The sequence below is a fragment of the Palaemon carinicauda genome, chromosome 4 (assembly GCF_036898095.1).
Source record: "Palaemon carinicauda isolate YSFRI2023 chromosome 4, ASM3689809v2, whole genome shotgun sequence".
Taxonomy (NCBI): domain Eukaryota; kingdom Metazoa; phylum Arthropoda; class Malacostraca; order Decapoda; family Palaemonidae; genus Palaemon; species Palaemon carinicauda.
Window position 1 is genome coordinate 45,582,315 of NC_090728.1, and position 15,404 is coordinate 45,597,718.

At 47.3% G+C, this 15,404-nt stretch overlaps 1 protein-coding gene across 1 annotated transcript in view; it reads left to right on the forward strand.

Annotated features, from left to right (window-relative positions):
• Positions 1-1,249: 1,249 nt before the first annotated feature.
• LOC137639921 (josephin-1-like) overlaps positions 1,250-15,404 on the forward strand; it is a 103,587-nt gene continuing 89,432 nt past the window's right edge. Inside the window, exons 1-2 of the mRNA XM_068372212.1 lie at positions 1,250-1,368; positions 9,465-9,609. Coding sequence (XP_068228313.1) covers positions 9,493-9,609 — 117 coding nt within the window. The 5' untranslated portion in view covers positions 1,250-1,368; positions 9,465-9,492. The remainder of the gene's footprint in view (positions 1,369-9,464; positions 9,610-15,404) is intronic.

Sequence of the window (15,404 nt, forward strand, 5' to 3'; positions counted from 1 at the left end):
AAATTAAGCACTAGATACTACCACGTCTACAAATTGTGTCAATCAAAAATTAAACTACAAATTAGAGTTTTGTAATTATGAAGTTTTTTGATATTAATTTGCTGTGTATCCTAATTATGATAAGGCAGACATAATTATTGGCGATTAATCAGATGATCTTGTCATGAGGTGTTGGAATATAATAGTTCATTAGTAGGCCTACCTAAAGTGAATTTAGTAAATGACGCTACAAATAAATGTATGTAGGCCTACTGTACAATATTTGTAGAGGTCCTTTTTGACAGACGGGACCTGATCTGATAATGTGAATTCAATCAGTAGTTCCTAAATAGTGTTACTGCGAGTATGACACAAAATATAGTTTATTACAGATATGCAATGCCATTGTTGAACCAAGTGAACAAACAAACAAAAGAAGTATATTATGTCACCTATTAGAGGGTCATTTACTGTTTTAGAACCTTAGCAACTCTCTCTCTCTCTCTCTCTCTCTCTCTCTCTCTCTCTCTCTCTCTCTCTCTCTCTCTCTCTCTCTCTCTCTCTCTCTCTCTTCAGAGTAGTTTATATATATATATATATATATGTATGTATATATATATATATATATATATATATATATATATATATATATATATATATATATATATATATATATAGCTACTCAGAGAGAGAGAGAGAGAGAGAGAGAGAGAGAGAGAGAGAGAGAGAGAGAGAGAGAGAGAGAGAGAGAGGCCTCGCAGACTTATGTGATAAAAGTGAAAGTTTAATATTTAAGCCTCAAGAGTGCATCATATACGAAAAAATCAACCTAACAGCTTTGACTAACATGCGATGTCTACGCAGTATCTCAGCCCGGAATGTGTGATACTTTTCTTAAAATACTCTATTTTATTGTTCATTTCTTCAAGTAGTTTATTTATTTCCTTTCCTCATTGGGCTATTTTCCCCTATTGGAGCTTTTGGGTATATTTATAGCATCCTGTTTTTACAACTGGGGTTGTAGATTAGCTAGAAATGATAATAATAATAATACGACGATAACCAAGAAATGTTGTACAGTAAATCTATTTGATTGTTCATTTCTTCTAGTAGTTTATTTATTTCCTTTCCTCACCGGGTTATTTCCCCTGTTGGAGCTTTTGGGCATATTTTTAGCATTCTGCTTTTTCCAAATAGGATTGTAGATTAGCTAGTAATGATAATAATAATGAAACGACCACAACCAAGAAATGTTGTACAGTAAAATCTCTGTTACCAGAATTGTCAGTTGTGTTATGTTTGTTTTTCTCGTTACGTTTTCTTTTGTCAGTTCCGTCACTAGAGCTTCGTTATTTTGCTTGTTAGGGGCACCTTATTCAATATTTTCATGTAAGTGATGTATCTAATTGTGCAACAGTTCTTATTATGATTGGGAATTAAATGCAAGTGCTTTTATTGTTGGAATAATTGCAGTCTTTCATGCTCAGGGTAGGCCACGGTTAGCTGAAGCTTAGGGTAGGGTAAATGGTTAGTTTTTAGATTTTGTTGTTAGGCTTTGGTGAAGAAGTAATTAAAGGAAAGTTAGCCGTATATGTATGATAGCGGCCACCTGTATGTATTATTATGCCTAACTTAGAATAGAGTTGTATAAGAGGGGTAGTAGGGGGGCGTTAGCCCCTCTCACCCCATTAGGTAAGTAGGTAAGGACACGGCTCGTAGGTTAGGTTAGGGGGAAGTTTAGGGAGCCTTTGCATATCAGCTGCTATTTCCTCACGCGTTCATTAAAAATGAATATCAACCAACATAAACTTTCCCCCCTAACCTAAACAAGTTGGGGTAGTTTGTAGCGCTACGGCCAAGCGTCGTAATGTGCTTATTATCGCTCCGACTGTTATCTTGTATAGAATAAAAACATTTGGAGATGGTCTTTGGATCTTAAATATGTTGTGTAAGGGGGGGTCCGGGGGAGCGCAGCCCCCCTAGGTAAGGACACGGCTTTTAGCATAGGTTAGGTGGGTTTTTTAAGTTAGCTTCTCCCGTCGTACTTGTAGGTAAGGAAACTGTTGTTTAAGAGGGGGGGGGGGCGAAATCCCCCGGGTAAGGATACGGCTTTTAGCATAGGTTAGGTGGGTTTTTTAAGTTAGCTTCTCCCGCCAAAATCGTTTTTATAACGACGGCCACAGTTCAGAATATTCCCGTTTTCTACGGGATCTGGCCGTCACCCTACAAAGGCTCCAAAAGCTGTATCCTTAACTACTTACCTAACGAGGGGGCAGGGGGCTAACGCCTCCCTGCGATCCCCCTTACACTGCCATATTCTAAGTTAGACAATAATAATACATACAGGTGGCCGCTATCATACATACATCCCATTTGATGTCCATTTAATGAATGCGTGAGGAACTGACCGCTGATATACAAAGGCTCTGAAAGTTATTTTAGATTATCTGCTGTCTAAAATATACTTAATTTTTGGGACTTGCTCAAGTATTGCTTAGTGTGATCTAGTTTAGGGTTAATAGTAACTTCGAGTGTTTAGTATGTTTATTATATAGAATAACAGGAAGATATACATAGATTCTGTGGTAAAATTATAGAACAGTGCAATAAATGATTTGTAGAAATTAAGGCTGATTCAGAGTATTTTATGTTTTGAACGTTTTTGATGATGATTCCTGGAAATCCATAGTTTTTGAATTATGGTAGGTCAACCACCATAACAGAAAAGCTATGGGTTTGGGAATGTATGTATGATAGCGGCCACCTGTATGTACTATTACGGCTAACTTAGAATACGGCACTGTAAGAGAGGGTCGCAGTGGGGTGTTAGCACCCCCCCTGTTAGGTAATTAGGTAAGGACATGGTTTGAGGTTAGGTTAGGGGTTAAAGTTTATGTTAGTTGATGTCCATTTTTAATCTGGCAAGCGAAATATGTTTGGCTATGCGCCTTAGCCCTTTGGGCTTGTATTTTGGCGTTATTTTATGTATAACCTATCTCTAGTTAAACTGTTAGAATCCCTCCCAGCACTTTTGTTATAATTTATATTTTTCTCGGGTAAAACGCATGAAAAAAAAAAAATGTCTTTTCATTACAAAATATTGGGAGAAAATGTATAATAAGAGACAAAAAAATTATTAACTGACAGTAAGTTGTGTAACTTTCAAAGTTATTCATTATACTTCGTACTGTCACACATTGTAGCTCCCATTACTTCAGATGTTTGTTCCTATTCTTTTAAACTCCACTGCTCTGCGCAGTGTGATCATTTTTGTCCGAATGTGCAGTAGCTCCACCAAGTGATGTCGGTGCTCCAATGGTAACATTGCAGCTTCTCTTAATGTGTTAATCTTGTCTAATATATTTTTGCATGCTATATAGACTTCTTTAAGTAAGTATTCCTTATAATAATGTCTCTCCTGTTTTTACAAATTTTACTTTGAATTGGCCAATCAGAATCCAGTTATATTTTAATCACTCCTTTTGACTAGGACCTCATCAAATTTGTTAGAAAATGAGCTTCACCAGTTAATTTTCTAATTGAAAAATCCTAGTTGAGGTATGGCTACCAAACAGGAGAGATCTGAATATACTCCAGATGAAGCTAGTAGGCTATTTTTAACTAATAACAAAGAATGTTTGATCTTCCATCAGAAATAGTGTGTTCCAAGCTGCGTATAATTGCATTTTCCGTAAAGGTGATAGATTGACATTACTGGGAGTGTCAAGGTAAAACTTGAAAGACTTAACTAAAAAGCATTTGTTCCGTAACTGGAATACAAACCACGCTATTTATTAGGGGTATTACTTTCGGCGAAGCTGAAATGACGAGCCATTAAAGTTTAGAAAGGGTTAACTACTCACACCGCTAGTTAGCGGGGGTTAGGCTACCGCTCCCACTCACACACCTGTACACCTGTGATTTAGCTCACTTTACTTTTGGCTCGGATGATGAACGGACGTTGCCGCTCTAAATCCTTCGCATTGTTTTTGACTGCCATTAATCTGTTTTTTGCATTCTCTTTTTCTACTGTGTGTTTGCGCGTTGACTTCTGCAATCATGCGCACCTGCCCTGAAATCACCGGCTGGTCCTGCGGAACATTTATGTCGCCGGTGGGCACAGATCCTCACACCCTTTGTCTCGCATGCAGAGGTCAATGGTGTGATTGTGATAATAAGTGTAATGAGTGTAGGGAGTGGTCTGCCTCCCAGTGGGAGAGGTTTGGGCAACGGCTGAAGAAGTCTAAGCAGGATGTTTCTCTTTCGAAGGTTCCTTCGAAGGGGGGAAAAACCCAAGGCCTCTTCTTCTGTCTCCCGACCCTCCTCCGACCCTCCTCGTTCGGTCTCTTCCGATGGACCATCGAGTAGTAGGGTAGACCAATTTAATGTCGGCCAACCCCGGTCCTCAAGAGATGGTGTTGCTTCCCCTAGCGAAGCGGCCCCAACTCTCCCCCAGGGTGAGGCTCTATTACAGATTTGGTTGTCCTTGGGGCTCTCGGGTCTGCCCTCCAAGGACGCATTGCTGCAAATCATCTGCAAGGGTGCTAGTGTGCAGCAGTCATCGTCGCCGTCGGATGTAGATCCTCTGGCCCTTGTCGATGTTGTGGTGTCAAAGGTGTCACCTATGATCTCATCTGACTCCTCTGCCCCTCCAGACTCTCCAGCGGTTGCTGCTGACTTAGTTTCCCCCGTTCCTGATCATCCTCCAAGGGGGAACTAAGTCCAACGTCTCTCTCCTGCGAATGTTCCTTCCCCTCGGGGGAGTTCACTCATAGGGACTCCTCTTCGGAGGACTGCTGCGGCATACGGTCAGCTTGCTGATCCAACGGCCCCTAGAGGGCGTCTTCGTCGAAAAGCTCACCCTTCACTTCGCCTTAGAGGTCTCCCTTCACCATCGGTGAAAAGGCGCCTCTTCGGCTCTTATGCTTCGTCGTTGCAGCCTTCACCTGCAGAGGAGCCTCCGCTGCAGTCATCTTCTGGCCCTCGACCTTCGACTGTGCCTGGACCTGCTACTAGTCCTCCGACTTCGGTCCTGGACCTCTCTGCAGATCATTCGCGATCTCCATTGGTGGATGCTCGCCCTTCCAAAGGGCACATTCCAGTTACTGATCAACCATCCATCAGACCTGCCGACCTTCCATCATCATTCCTGTTCCCGGTAAAGCCTCTTGAGGCCCTACCGTAGTGCGCAACTGTGTGCCACCACCCTTCAGCTGGGCAACGGAGCTCACCAGCAGCCCGTCATCACCAGCCTGCTCGTCAGCGCTCTACTGCGCTTCGACGCGCCTCTTCACCTGATCCCCCTCAGCGCCCACCAGCGCGCCAACAATCTCCAGTGCTACCGTGCTCACCGAATTTGCACACACATGCGCAATTTCGGTCTCCTGCTCGCCATCCTAGACGGTAGCTACAACATGCACCTACGCGTCCACGATCTCCTATGCGTCAGTGCGCTCATGCGCGCCAGTGCTCTCGTGCCTACCCTGTGCTTACACGCCCATGGTCTCCTACGCGCCAGCACTCTCTTGCGCGCTTGCGCTTTCCTGCGCACCCACGATCTCCTAGGCGCCAGCGCTCTCCTGCGCACCCACGATCTCCTACGTGCCCATGCTCTCCTGCGTGCGAATGCTCACCTACGCACCAGCACTCTCCTGCACGCCAGAACTCTCCTGCACACCAGCTTTCTCCTGCGCAACAGCGCTCTCCCGCGCGCCAGCACTCGCTTGCACGTCATCGAGCTCCTGCGGGTCAATAATCTCCTGTGCGCATGCGCCATCGCTCGCCTACGTGCGTGCACCATCACTTGCCCTCATGCACGAGCCAGCGCTCACCTGCGCGCCAGCGCTCTCCTAAGCACCAGCGCTCTCCCGCTCTCCTAAGCACCTCGCGCGCACACACCAGGACATGCGCACCCGACACTTGCCCGTGCGCGCGTGCCAACACGTGCCAGCACGTGTGCGCCATCACTTGTCAGCGTGCCAGCTCTCGCCCATGCGCCACCTCTCGTTCGTGCGAGCAAGCCAACTCTCGCCCCTGCACCAGCTCTCACCTGCACGCTAATACTCTCTCACGCGCGCTCCAACGTTCGCCCGCGCATCAGGCACGTGCACAGGAACTGCACTCGGCCAGGTCATCATCGCCTCACTCCCCTCCCCGCAAACGCATTTCAGCACGCCCATCGGGAAAAGGGGAACAGGCTTCAGCAGAGGGGTTCAGGATACCAAAATTGCCTTCTTCTAAGGCGGACCCACCTATTACAGTAACTCTTTCTGAGGAACCTTCGGTCCCTTTCCCTTCAGGGGATCTGTCTGACAGTGTACTGTATCGGTCAGTCAGCAGCCATGGTTCAGTGCCTTAGTCAGAGCTGTGGCACAGGCCTTCCATCCTGCCCTGTCTGGCCGCTCGTCAGAGCCTTTTCCTTCTGAAGGAGAGTTATCCTTCCCAGGTGTTGGGCTGTTCTCCCTTCCGAGGGAAAACTTCCCTTCATCATCTCTGTCTTACAGCCTTCCCTCTTTTGGGGAGAATTGCTAACAGCTACTTCTCATTGGTTCCAGAGATCATTTCTGCTGAACAGTCTTCCTTGCAGAGGATCGTTATCGTCATCGGCGAGCTCGCTGAGTTCGTAGTCCTCTTCGTCGCCTCAGACATGCTGTTTCACCTTTGGCAAAAAGACATATGTTTGGCTCGTCGCCGACATCTAACAAACAATTCCCTTCGGAGGATCATCAAGAACATCACCGTTTGCCCACTCCTCAGCTATTGCCTTCGTCAAGATATCGTCAGCCGGATGAATCTTATCTGTCTCGTCGTTCACCTTCTGGTTTCCGACCCTCGCTTGTCTCACCGGACTCTCCTTGAACTTGCCGCTCGCTACATGCAGCGTTCGCCTGTTTTAAACGCGCCTCTCAGACCTCTCGCTATCGAACTGCTGTTTATGGTTCTAGGATGCCCATCGAATCTATGGGTTTCCCGACCTGTCATCGACGACTGGGGTAATATCACCAATTGCTAGCTCGCCGGTTGCCAATCGTCAGCTTGCCAATCATCGATCTCCAGCTTGCTGATCGCCGATCACCAGCTCGAGAATCACTGATCACCAGTTTTCAACATATCCCATTTGCCAGCTCGCCGATTGCTAGCTTGTCATTCACCGATTGTCGATCTCCAGTCTTGTCGATTGCTGATCTTCAGCTCACCGATCGCTGATCTTCAGCTCACCGATCACCAATTGTCAGCTGACTGATCGGGGTAGCTCGCCGATCGAAGGTTTTTAGCTCGCCGATCGCTGATTTCTAGCTCGCTGATCGCCAACTCACCAATCGTCGAACCATACTGCTGTTCTTCAACTAACCGATTGTCGATTGTCAGCACGCCGAGCGTTGTCTCAGATCTCCGCTTGCCGATCGCCACCTCATAGCCAGACCATTCGACAGCTTGCCATTTGCCAGCTTGCCTGTTGTGCATTCAAACGAAGCTACTCTGTGGCGCAGGTTCTACAAGCGGGCGTGTGGAAGCATCAAGCAACCTTCACCGCCCACTACCTGCAAGACGTAACCCACAATACTTCACTATCGGTCCTGTGGAGGCTGCACAACAACTGGTTTAACACTTCAAGCTGCTTGATGGACAAGAAGCAGGAAGTTGGGGGCCTTGGTCTTTTGGTTATAGTCTTATGAATGAATAAGAATGATTGGCTCTTTCTTTTATTTATCCTCCCATCTCGGGGAAATCAGCATCCAGGGTCCTCTGCGCAGCGGACCTCGACCAACTACAGGTATTGTTCCCTTTTTTAACCTGGTATTGTTTCAATACTTTTCCATCCCCATACCCTGGTGAAGTGGTATTGGGAATGTCTTGAAGACCTCAAATGATTCCTATGACTCGGAAGAAGTCTTATCTTGACAGCCGCATTGCTAGTATCACGAGCACACAGCTTGTGTAGGCTGAAGACCCTGCATAGCAAAGTTTTAGCGGGGTGTAGGGTTTTCACCTACTATGTGCTAACACACAAAGAGGGGAATCCCCGGGTCAAAACCAACAAGCCAGATTGGTAGGAACGTCCACCCTCCTCATGGGTGAGTCAACGCCTATAAATAGTGTTAGTTTGTATTCCAGTTACGGAACAAATGACGAATTTGGAAGTACAGTAATTTGTATTTTTCCTAACGATACAAATCTGTAGCTATTTATACAGATTTGCCCACCAACCCAGTCCCCCTTGAAGTCGTACCTCCAAGCAAAGTGAGTTAAAGTCACAGGTGTGTGAGTGAGAGGGGTAGCTACTCGCCCCTCTGCTAACCAGCTGTATGGGTGGTTAACCCTCACTAAAAGTCTAGTGGCTTGTCTTTCAGCTTCACCCAAAATAATACAGGTACACCTATAAATAGCTACAAGTTTCTATCGTTAGGAAAAATACAAAGTACTTCCAAATTTGTCATTTCTACCCTAACCTTTCATTATTAACATAATAAATGAAATAAGCCCTTTTATTCTGTTCAAACAAGTAACTTACGACAGAAGCTGTTCTGAACTACCAGGTGGAAGTAGGTTCCAGTTGCATGTACTAGATGACAAAAGGAGCAAAACGAGAAGTTTTTATTAAAATCCGTAACTTCGTTAATGAAGGTTTCTGTCAGTAGCATAGGTTTGTAAAACTGGGAAAAATACAAATTATTTTTAAAATTCATAGTATTTCACAACAGAAACACCAAAACATAAGAAAGGGTTGCTAGTAGCAGAAGAGAAAACAAGAATATCAATCTCACTTTCTATGGCTACTGTTTGTTGTTGTGCTCTAACTGTTAGAAAATTAATATTATACAGTATACCTGTATCCTGGCCTATGGTATCCCAATCTAACCTGAGTTTGATTATGTCTCTACTGGTTATGGAGATTATGTAATGACCTTATTGCATAGAGGTACCAGGTTGTTTTTCTGGTTGTCAAGGGACGATTCTTCTGGTTCTGCAACAGCTCATTGATTTACATGTGGGTAAAACTTTGCTGCCTGGCATAGAAAATTATGTAGCATAAACAAGATTGTGTTGGTAAAAATACCTACAAAGTTGTATCTATGAACGATTCACAGATATATACTGTACTGCATACTGTACACATATACTGTACTGTATCACAATACAGTATCTTTGTTAACAATATGAATTGCCAGTTAGTATAACTAGATTTTTTATTTCTCAAACTTTTATAGTTCTTTTAACTGTTATTTGATATCCATAGCATTGGAGTGGCCTTAGATTTATGGAAAAATACAAGCTTATAATGAATACAAAAACACTATCCAGTTCTTTCTCTTAAAATCATAACATACAGGGCTGATAGTTTATAATTTAATAGAATTATGATATAACTGAAAACTGTAAATAACTGTGTTAGTATCTCTAGATTTCTAAATTTTGTCATTTTACCTGGTGGTCTTATTTTTTTTCTTAAAATATTAAAGTAATTTTCATTATCTTTCTTTCAGGTGACATAGGGTAGAATGATCTGGTTCCATGACGGGAAGTTGTTGTTGCAGCAGCAGCAGCTGTGCTTGGTTTTGGGATTTGGTTCTGTGTAGAGAGAACAGCATTGGCCTTGCCATGCCTCCGGATATATATCACGAAAAGCAGGTGGGCTGACGCATTCTTCCTTTCTTTTAACATTGAAGTTCAGTGATTAGTCTAGTTGAACCCTTACTAAATCAAGATGAAGTGACAAATATTTTATTATGAATCAGGCATGTTATGAATAGATTGCTTTTCTTTACATGATAGTCATTTGAGTCTTGCTTAATGTTCTATTTTTAATACAGTAGTGTACTGCATTTTAATGTAGAAGTACTGTATAGAAAGTTATGGATTTTTCTGGCAAGTTGGTAATATTTTTGGTTTGGTTTGTTAGTTACCAGGGTTAAACAAGGTTTGGTTCCGTCACTAAATATAAACCTTTTCACTCTTTATTAGGGAATATTCTTTCAGCTTCGCTGAAAGACTAGCCATAAGACTTAGCAAGGTGTAACTACCCCAGCGCTAGTTAACGGGAAGGATGTTTGGAAGTAGTACTGGCTACCCCGCTTACACACACCAGTGTTGTCTCGTCACTTTTGCTTTTTGCTCGGTTGAGAGTAGATGTCCACCTGCCATACTGACTGGCCATTAGACTAATTTTTTTCTTTGCTCTCTCTTTTTAGATTGTGTGTGTTTCTTCCAGGTCATCATACAGACTTGTCCTGGACCTGAGGGGCTTAAGTGCAGTACCTTCATGTCCCCGGTCGAGATGGATCCTCATTTCCTGTACCCGACCTGCCAAGGACGACCTTGTACTCTGGATGACTCCTATAAGGATGGAGGGAGTGGTCATCCTCCCAGTGGGAGAGGCTTAGTAGGAGGCAGAAATTGAAGAGGAATTCTTTTCCTTCAGGGTCATCCTCGAAGTCGAAGAAACCTCGACTTCCTTCTTCAACTGCTCGATCTCTGCCCAAAGCTCCTTTTTGATCGATCTCCCCATGGGATCGGTTGAATAGGAGCTGTGACTCATTAACCCCGGGACAACCCTTTTGAAGGACATCACCGCTTCCCGTAGCTAATTGGCGCCGTCCTTCTCCGCAGGGGAGTCTCTTTCTGCTGATGATCTTTGCAGTTGTGGGCTTCCTTGGATATTGTTGGTCCTCCATCGAAGGAAGGTCTGCTTAAGCTGTTGCAATTAGGATTGAAGAGGAAGCACGCACCGGCTTCCTCAGAGGTTGACCTATATTCTCCTCTTAGAGGCTCTGAAGGTTTCGTACTGGAGGAGTCTCTAGCGTCCATTCCCGTCGCAGTTTACCCAGGACCATCTCTGACTTCTCCGAGTATATCGCCTGCTGCCGTTCCAACTCAGTGTGCTGATGACGGTGCTCCCCCTTTTTCTGAGTTCACTCAGCTGGCGGAGGGTGCCAAAGTCCGAGGCTTGTTCATGTCACTCATGAGGGACATCTTTCCTGCTTTCTGGTTAGATCCTCCAAGCTCCAAGGAGTGGTCACTGCCACGCGGGACTATGAGAAGGCATCTGGTTTCGCCCATGCCTTTCTTTAGCCCCACGGAGTGTGGCTTGTTGGATTGTGAAGATGATGTTGCTTGCCCCAAGCGAGTTCGATGTGTCCATCGTCTTGCTGCTTCACCTCTCCCAGTTCCCACCTTGGAGTCGCTCAGGAGCTCTCATCACACTCCTGAAGGAGTCCTGACGAGTGACGAAGCGGTATCTCCTTCACATGAGTGTGCTCGCGACCAGAGTTGCTTCGCCATTCCCATCGCCAGTGTTTGTCATCTTCATCTTGCAGCGACGACAGGAGGAGCTTCCAGACCGACCCTCGCGATTCGGAGCGATTAATTAGGCAGCAGGCAGCAGACTCATTTAGACTCCACAGTGGTCCAGCTCGTGACAAGTTCCCAGAGTGTGACCAGGCTCCAGCTCTTGAACAGGTTCCAGTGTGTGGCCAGGCTCCAGCGCATTACCAGGTTCCAGCTCGCCAGTGAGTTCCAGCTCAGGACCAGATTCCAGCTCGTTACCAGATTCCAGCTCGTTACCAGATTCCAGCTCGTTACCAGATTCCAGCTCACGACTGCGCTCCAATTTGCATCGTTGCTCCAGCTCATGATAACCCTCCAGCATGTGATCGCCTGCCAGCTTGTGATTGCCAACCAGCTTGTGATCGCCCTTCCACTCGTAATCTTTTTCCTGCTTGTGGTTCTACCTCGGCTTGAGATCCCATTCCCGCTCATGAGATCACATCAACTCACGATCATACAGCAATACGCAGCGATGGAACAGCTCGTAGCAGTGCCCTGTCCCGCAAGCATGCCTCTTCATGCGATCTTCCAGCAACACGTGACCACGCAGTAGTGCGCACCCACGTAGCTGTGCGCGACCACGCAGCAGAGCACAACCACGCAGTTGTACGTGACCACGGAGCAGCAAGGAATGCAGCAGGCCGCGTCAAGCGATCGCCAAGAGCATCATCATCCTCCACAAAGGATTAGACCACAGACACCTTGTAAGCAGTCCCTGGCTTGCAAGCCTCCAAAGGAACTTCCACCCTCCATCTCTGCCTTCAGTAAGGCCATCCCCTGGTTCGCTGAATTGCTGTGAGCAGTTCATCTGACGGTTACTGGCTCTGCTGAGACTCCCACAGGTAAGCACCACGTAGCAGCAGCTTCAACCAGCACTCTGCGGATACTGCCAGAGACTTCTGGTGCCTCGAAGTTCTCATCTCCACCTTCTGACCTGAAGCACAGGAGATGGTCCCGATGATGCTGTCTAACTAGAGAAGACAAAGACAGCCTACACTCCTCCTCCAGGTGATACCCTTCACCCCTGTACAAGCAGGGGTCGAGATCCCCAAGTGACATCTAACTGACTATTTTGGTCACCACACCTGGCCAGCCCACTCCATCTATAGTAGCAGAGCAGCCTTCGCACTTCTCTCCGCCCAAGGATACATCCATCTCTTCCAGATGCAAGGAGAAAACAAGATCTTCCCTACTTGAAGAGTTCCTTCCTCCCCCTTGGGAGAGAAAGGATATCAAGACGGTGCCGAAGAGCTACTCCTCAAGGATGGGGACTCAAGCCCAGGAGATAGTGCTAAACACTTCAACTTCAGCAGCTATTACGACGGCGAAGGATGTCCCTACGACATCGAGGGACTCTTCTAGACCCATCCCGGGTTCTTATGAGTGAGAGTTTGTGGGGTGGATGAAGACCGGTATGATTACGAGCTGGATGACACTCTTCCTAGGTCAGTTAGTCCAAGGCTTTCAGAGGCTGAGCGGAAGGAAACCAACCATGTGTTTTGGCAGGTCCTGGCCTGCAAGAGAGCGGTCAATGGCCTGGACGACCCTTTTAACGGTTCCATGAGAAGGGAAGGATACGGTGTTGGACCATCTGTATGGCACTCAGAAACCCTCCAGGACCAGCGCAGCATTTCCCTGGTCGAGGGGTTGAAGGGTGTCAGAAAGAAAACCTTCTCCTAGATTGTTGGGGCTTCAGACTACTTTTAAGCCAGCGATTCTTCAAAGCTCTTACTTTCCATCATCTAGCAGAGGAGGTATTATGAAGTAACGGAGGAGAAACTTTCAGCCTTACCTCGGGACCCAGATATAGAATCGCTGACTAAAGGTGCCTCGTGCCAGGAACTTGTAGGACTTCCATCACTTATTCCGCTAATGATGCCCTAAATATGGAGGTCGTGAAGTTTGCTGTGCAGCTACTTTGTGGCTTGATCTGTGGTTGGGGTTAGTGGGTCACCTGATCAAGATGAAAGACTAGTCACATGAGCATACCAGTAAGTCCATGTCGACCTTTCTATTATCGGGTAAGAGGACCGTCGAGTTCCTTGCCCACCAAGGGGTTAACTTGTGGGCAGATTTGATCCTGAGACAATGGAATGCGATAATAGAGAGGTTCCACTGGCAATTTCTTAGGACGGAAGTATCTAGGCTATGGAACTCGACAATGGAAGGACCTTCTCTTTTAAACGTAGAATACTGTATATTGAAAGGGCAGCAGAGCGTTGGAGGAAGTCTAGTGAAGTGAAGACTTTTTCAGAGGGCAATGACCTCCAGATTGTATGGTGATTAGTGACTGGGAAACTTCGGTTTCTCGTTGCGCTGACCCTTCGGGGTCTCGCAACTCAACCCCTCGGGGCCTCGCTACTCAGGCTACATTAGACCTTTGGTCTCTCGTGCCCTTAGTGGACCTGCTGACCTGCCGTATCCGTTCCTGGCTGCTGACGCGCTTTGGGCGCCCGCGCTCCCCGTTATCCAATGGGCTCCTTTCCCTCCGTGGCAGAAGAGGCTTTCTCACATCATGAGTAAGTCCCATAAGAGCCAGGTATCCCCTGCGCGCCAACATTCTCTTGTGCGCTAGCGCTCGGCTGCTGTTCCTGCTGTTCCTGAGACTGCCTTCCAGAGACATCCTGTTCCAGAGGCTGCTACCAACATTCCCTGCGCATTAGCGCACATCGTTGGAGTTCTTGAGATAGCGCACGGGCGCTCACCAGCAGTTCAGCCTGCGGTGTCTCCAAGTCTCTTCTATGAAGGACACCTCTCCTGTTCGCGGGAGAGGTCCCTCACAGAGACCACTCCTCGGAGTGTTTAGCAGCACCTCCAGTTGATCGTCGGCTCTCTGAAGCAGACCTGCCTTGGTCCTCTTCAGCGGATGCCCTCCCTTTTAGGGACACATCCCAGTTCCTGATCTACGAATTAGCTGATCCTTCAACCTAGCGCGCGCGTTCTCTCCGATGATCTTCTGTTGCGTACTAGACGCACAAGGGCCGACGATCTTCACTCGCGCGTAAGCGCTGAAGATCGTCCGCGCGCGGGACGGTTTCTCGCCCGTGATCTTCGAGGTCTGTCCGCGCGCAGGAAACCGCGCGCGATCGTCGAAGATCATTAGCCGACGATCTTGTGATACGCGCTAAGCGCGCAAGCGCCGACAATCTTCATAACGCGTGATCATCGAGGTTCGTCCGCGCGCGGGATGGTTGCACTCACGCGATCATCGCTGATCATCCGCGCGTGGTGTCCCACTCATCCTCGCGCGGTATCCCGCTCGTCCACGCGTGGGATGGTTGCCCGCGCGCGATCATCACGGATCGTCTGCGCGATCGTCGTAGATTGTCCGCGCGCGGGCACCGAGGGTTTCCCGTGCGCGATCGCCGACTATCTTCTCTCGCTCGTGATCGCCGACGATCGTCTTACATAGCCGGAGATCGTACGCGCGCGGGCACCAATGGTTTCCCGCTCACAATCACCGACGATCTTCTCTCGCGCTAACGCCGACGATCTTCGTACATGTGTAAACGCCGAAGATCGTCCGCGTTATTTCTTCCGCGCGCGGGATGGTTTCCCACACGCAATCGCCGATGTTCTTCTGACACGCGCAATCACCAGTGATTTTCTGTCGCCGAGATCGTCCGTGCATGGGATGGTTTCCCACGCAATCACCCACGAGTTTCTTTCGCACGTAAGCACCGACGATCTTCATACGCGCGAAAGCGCCGAGGATCGTCCACGCGGGCACCGATGGTTTCCCCCGTGCGATCGCTGATACGCCCACGCTCACGCGAGTACGCGAGCGCGGTTATCCTGCTACGCATGTTTCATTCACGGGCTACCCAGAACTGTGCTTTTCGCGCGATCACCAGCGTGATCTGCGCACCGTTCTCCAACACGATCACGCCCGAATTACATTAGGGATTCTGGCAGGCAGGCCACCATTGCGTTCCCCTCCCCGCAGCGCAGAGCAGCGCCCTCTCCGGGGGAGGGGAGGTTTCCGGAGAGGTCAAAGGTCTCTTCTCCCTTCATTGCAGATTCTCTACGGGCGAACCCTCATGTGTCAACTCCTCCAAGGGATCGAACTATCCTCTTCCCTCCAGAGGGACTATCTGACA